Raw genomic sequence first — 6000 nt, 5'->3', positions numbered from 1 at the left:
ACTATTTTAATTGCCTATCACCCATCTCTGTTACATTTAATGTCCTTTTCTTCTTAAGTAAAAAGTGACATTTCCCTCTTCGTCTTCACCATCCTGCTCTCTCTTTCTCATTTTTTTTCTTCCAACCCAGCTTACATGTAGAATAATGTGCAATCATGAAGGTACCTGCTATATAGCTGTAACTGAAGGGAATCCATTAAACACTACTAATAAAACCAATCTGAGTCACAACTAGTAGTTAATCTTAAAATTTCAAGACATTATTCAGGATTTTATTTTTTAATTAAAAAAAAGAGAAAGGAAAAAAAAAGAGAAAGCAATGGGGTTATCTATCACGCTCTAACAATAATGACCCAGAAGTTAAATCTCATTGCTCCATGGCTCTCTTATAGTAGGGTATTTCCAGGCTATAGCACACTACTAAAGCATAAATTTTTGGTCACAACATGTACTTGTAAATAATAGGCCTAGGTTATTAAAGCATAAGTTCCACAGAAAGATGGAATTGACAAAGCCAGTTGGACAGAAAAAAATCAATTTATGATATGTTTCATATTCGAGAGTAGACTAAAAGCTCCATGGGGGCCTGGTCTGCATACTCTGACTTGTAGTGCACCCGAGAGCACCTAGTATAGGGGATCCTATGGATGCGCAATACATACTAGTTAACTTAAATAGATTATTGGACAATATATATACAATCAACATGGCAGGTACCCTTGGTGACGAAGTTATTTTCAGCAACATTGTTAAGCACAGGAAATAACACTGCCAGCAGTGAGTCTTACAATATCATCAACAAAAGGAGTTAACAGTTAAATAGGAATCTTGCAAATAGGATGAAAAACTTGTACATATCAAAGAACTGGTTTTTTTTTTAAAAGGTTTCTGCCAACTTGTAAACTCAGATAATCTTGTGGTTCAAAAATTAGAAAAATCCAAATGAATTTAACTAAAATGGAATTTAGGCAAGAAATGCAGGGCTGGCATATGAAGCACTTCTTTGGCTACCTTATTAAAAAATGCCAATTAAACATTTTCTGTCAGATTTTATTAAAAAAAAAGCAGCAGATCAACATTACAATTCGAGAATCTAATCTAAATATGCACTTGACAATGAAGCACATCTGAGTATGGAGCGAAAAAAAGGTTTTCCAGAAAACCTTCAACTATTTTATCTCCAGCTACCCAAATAATAAATCACTTTTGCAGGCCTTTTGTTGACTGGAATCATAAACAAATAACCAAAGATTTATTGCTATGAAAACAAATCTGTAGTACAGTAGTATGAGTCTTGGGTATTAAGCATAATCAGTCAAGTTAAGTTAAGAAATTGAAAATGCACTAAGAAATTTTTTGTTTGTGAAAAGTCCACAAGCCAGGTGACCCAAGAGCAACTGAGATGCCTGGTCTAAACTGAACAAGTTAGACATTACGCTAAACCTCCGTTTCTTAGAAGGCAATAAAAAAGTTACAATTCCAACAGCCCACAAACCAAATACAAATAAAAAAGTGTGGAAAAATGAACTGATGTTCAAAGAGCCAAATTTTTTCAGCTCAATTAATTTCAGCACCCCAGGAAAAAAAAAGCATCCATGACTATCACACAGATGAAAACAAAAGAAATGTCATTGGAATCAAGTTATTTTTCCCCACTGAGGTATAAAATCTACATATAAATTTGATACTATACTATAACAAATTGTACTTCTCATAGTTTTGATTTAATCTCCTTTGAACCCTGTTTAATATAGTTTTTGTTGTAAAAATGTTACTTCATGATAGTGAATCTGGTTCCAGCTGTTTCATTTTTCTTATATCAATATTTCATATGCTGGTTACCAGTTCTAATCAGGAAAAAAAATCTTGGAAATCTCTTCATTATGATAGCACTTTCAGCAGAAATTACTGATGTGCAAAAGCAAATTATAACAATATGTGCAGCTCTCCAGAGAGCATATCTCGTTGGTTAAGTTTTCATTGTCTAAATATTTTCTACAATGATTCTTTGATGAAAGACTCTTTCAATCTTGTAAACATCAGTGTGCACAGTTTCACTAGTATGTAGTTTCACGTCCTTAGAAAGGAAGGCTGGTTCACAGCTAGTGAAAAGCGAGAGTCAAAGTTTTAATGGCTGATAAACCTGGCATCCTGCAGAGCAGGCAAGCACTTCTCCTTTTTTGCTACTTAAGAATGTGGCAGAAATGTGTGCTGAGGTAGCCCAGTCAATCCTTAATTTTTTTTAATAAGTGTCTCAAAATATTTCTGGAAGGGTAACATTTCGAAGGAGCCATTGCTGAGAGCGGCTCCCACTGCAGTCTCTAATGCTGGGCACCTGGCTGTCCTCCTCCGTGGCTTTGTCCAGGCACTGATTACTGTTCACATGCTGCAGGGTTAACTTCTAGAAGGGATGGAAGAAAGAGAAGTTGATCATTATAAAGGGGGAAAAAGAGCAAGTCTCTTGTACATTTTTGATACTTATGAGATCTCTAACTTAAAAAGACAGTGACTTCCAGGAAATACATATATTCTATACTTATTATTGTCCCCATACCCATTATTTTAAAAATACTCAATTAAATAATATATAATTAGGATTAGCAATAAAATGATAAGCATTTTAACAGGTCCATACATGTAGGATAAAGGACGTGCCTTCCAGCTTCGTGATTCTGTGTTAACTTTGGTGGCAGATACATTTGGAGATACTTCTACTGTTCAAGTGTTGCTGTCAAATTTTAAGGAGGCAGGCATGCTGTATTTGATGCAATCCATGTGCTTGTTATTAGATAAATTTTTACTAGTCATAATTAATCTTTGTAGGGACAAGATGGATAAGGATTAGAATAAAATAAAATAGACCTCCTAGAGATCAGCAATGTCCTATTAATATAAGGGATTCTCCTTCCAAAGCAACAGCTGAAGAGGCTGTATAGTGAATAATTCCAATTGTTTAGCCAAACATCAGAAAAACTGTAAGATTTTTTACCGTGAAGCTTTTTATCTAATGCTTTCACCTGTAATTCTTTATCTTTCTGTTTAATTCTTTATAGGTATTTATTCTTATTTCCTCTTTCTTGGGAGAACTTTCCACTCTAACATAACCATCACTTAACTTAAGCTTCTGATCTTCAAAAGTTATGTCTCTCTTCCTGTCTTCAAAAGTCTGCTTTTCAATAATAGTAATAACAACTGGCATTTCTATAGCTCTTTTAGGTTTTCAAAGGGCTTTACAAATCTTCTCTCATTTGATCCTGTGAGGTAGGTGCTATTATTATCCCCGTTTTCACAGATGAGGAAACTGAGCAGTCTTTTTCAGGGTCACACAGCTACTTAAGTATCTGGGGTCACATCTGAACTCAAGTCTTCCTGACTGCAAGGTCATTGCTCTGTCTCCTGGGCCACCTAGCTATCCTTTCAAGTGAGTGGGTTTGTATTGTTCTCTTGTGACTCATGTCTCAGTGTTATTTTTGCAAATATAGTAATATTCAGTTTTCTATTCTCAATCAATTTTTGAAAAGGTCCAGTCCAAAGGACAACAAAACATAACACACTGCTAAAGTTGGCAAGCAGACCATGCAAACAAATTTATGACCCCTCCTGCAGGAGGTTCATTCCTGATCACTTCAATGTTTGGAAAGCACTGTTTCTATAAGTCATGGTTAAATATTTATGGATAGAGAGCGAAGAGAGATGAAATATTTTTTTCTTAGAGAAGACTTAGAATTTCATATCACAACAACATTTCTCTTTAATCAGCATCCAATTAACCAGTCATAGCTAGGTAATACCAATATAGTAGAAGTCAGTATTTAAAATTAATTTATATATTTTAATGTTACATCAATCAAACTAATGGACTACCTCATAGAACTGAATAAATTAAAATTTACATGGAAAAATAAGTAGAATTATGGAGGGGAAACAAAAAACATGGGGTAGGTACTTAAGCTGCATAATTAAAAATAATAATAACTAGCACTTATCTAGTACTTTAAGATTTGCAAAGAGTTTTACATATATTACCTAATTTTATCCTCACAACATCCCTGGGAGGTAGGTGCTACTATTAACCTCATTTTGCAGATGAAAAAACTGAGGCTCAGGGAGATTAAGTGACTAGCCTGGGGTCACACAGAAACAACTGCCTGAGGCTTGATTTGAACTCAGGTCTACATGTCCAGCCCTCATTGACTTTGCCACCTAACTGCTTCCTAATTACACTATAAAATAATTCTGTTAATCCAAAATTATAACTAAAGATATATATTATTTCTGGTAAGTCAAAAACCACAAAACAATGGGGGAAGGAAACATTAATCAATAAAAACTGTTAGGGAAAGTTCAGTCAAAAAGTATCTATTAAGTACTTACTATGGCAAAAACAGTCCTTGCCCTCAAAGAGTGATGTCTAATGGGAGAGACAACACGAAGACAGCAGTACACATGCAAGGCACGTACAGGGTGCAGGGTAAAGAATACACTAGCATGAAAAGGCACTAAATCAGGAGATGGAGTGATCTGTTTAAGGGACAACAAGGAGGCCAATGGCACGGGACTACAGAGGATGTGCAGGGGAAATGTATGAAGGGAACAGAATGTGGAAGACTTTAAAAGCCCACAGATGACTTTATATTTGATCCTGGAGGCAACAGGCATCCACTAGAGTTTGCTGAGTAGGGGAGTGACATAGTTTGGCAGCTAAGTGGAGGATGGACCAGATTGGGGAGAGAACAGAGGCCAAGAGACCAAGGAGAAGGCTACTCCATTAGTAGAGATGTGACGCGGTAAGGGCCTGCAACAGAGGAGTGGCTGTGTCAGAGAAGATTAGGGGATGTATATGAAAGTTGTGGCAAGAGAGAAATGATAGGACTTGGCAAGAGGCTGGATAAGAATGTGGCCAAAAATGGGATGAGACTATCTTATAGCATATACTAGAAGAAAGGGGACAAAACATCAAAGTATGTTAAAACTCAACAAGCCCAAACCTGAACTCATGATTTCCTCCTCAAACGTCTCCTCTTCCTAACTTCAGGTACTACTGAGTCACGACCTAAGTGTCATCCTCCCCTTCACACTCTTGCTTAGCCACATACGCAAGCTGCTGCCAAGACCTGCCTGTTTTACCTTCATAATATTTCTTGTATAGGACTCTCTCTCCTCAGAGGCATATTAACATTTTTATCGTAGATGTTTTAAGCCTTAAGCCTACATCTATAAGGAACTTAAATCCTAAGTCAAAAGAGGAATACATTTGCTTCATTATTTGTGGAGTTATTTATAGCTTTTTGAACTTCTAATCAAACATTATTTTTGAAACATCTGCCCTTTTTAATAAAGTCCTGCAGTCTGGGATAAAGTTTAATTTTTCTTTTTTAGCTTTCTTCTCCTTAATTAGAACCAAAGACAACTTTGTTTAATATTATGAAATCTTTTTTTAAGAGGCTTACTGAAATGGTAATAGATGCCTGAATGAAAATGTAAGCTTGTGAAGGTAGTTTTCTCAAAAATAAAAGAATCAACTAGTGTACAGACATTAAGGTAAATATGACAGAACATATAAAGTGGAAGAGCTGGGACTAGCACATAGGTCCTTCTACTCTAAATTAGGAGCTGCTTTCTTTCACAACATTAGGAAAAGTCTCGTGGACAAAGTGGCAACTGACCTTAGGTCAAGAAGGGGAAAGAGGTAGCACCATCAAATAAGGCAGAAAACAAACAAGGATCGGGAGAGTATGGAGTCCCATAAACCAAAGCAGAAGTGTTTATGAAAGGAGTAGCCAGGTGTCAGAACTGGGAAAAGACTTGAACTTGGTGATCAAGTGAATTCTGAGAAAACTGTTTGATTAGAAGCCAGATTTCAAAGGACCAAGGACAGAGTAAGAGGTGAGGCACTTAGAGGCAACAAGAAGTAGCTTGACTGTGAGTAGAATAAAAAGAATATGGTGGCCTGAGGATAAGTGGAAATCTTTTCAATATAGAGGAAACCATAGGTAATTT

At 36.1% G+C, this 6000-nt stretch overlaps 1 protein-coding gene across 1 annotated transcript in view; it reads right to left on the bottom strand.

The window, feature by feature from the left end:
* Positions 1 to 232: 232 nt before the first annotated feature.
* The window catches only part of GALNT1 (polypeptide N-acetylgalactosaminyltransferase 1), a 179074-nt gene continuing 173306 nt past the window's right edge, over positions 233 to 6000 (bottom strand). The window contains exon 12 of the mRNA XM_036765028.1: positions 233 to 2401. Within this exon, the coding sequence (XP_036620923.1) occupies positions 2255 to 2401 (147 nt within the window). The 3' untranslated portion in view covers positions 233 to 2254. The remainder of the gene's footprint in view (positions 2402 to 6000) is intronic.

The sequence above is a fragment of the Trichosurus vulpecula genome, chromosome 1 (assembly GCF_011100635.1).
Source record: "Trichosurus vulpecula isolate mTriVul1 chromosome 1, mTriVul1.pri, whole genome shotgun sequence".
Taxonomy (NCBI): Eukaryota; Metazoa; Chordata; class Mammalia; order Diprotodontia; family Phalangeridae; genus Trichosurus; species Trichosurus vulpecula.
This window is presented reverse-complemented; position numbering and strand designations above follow the sequence as displayed.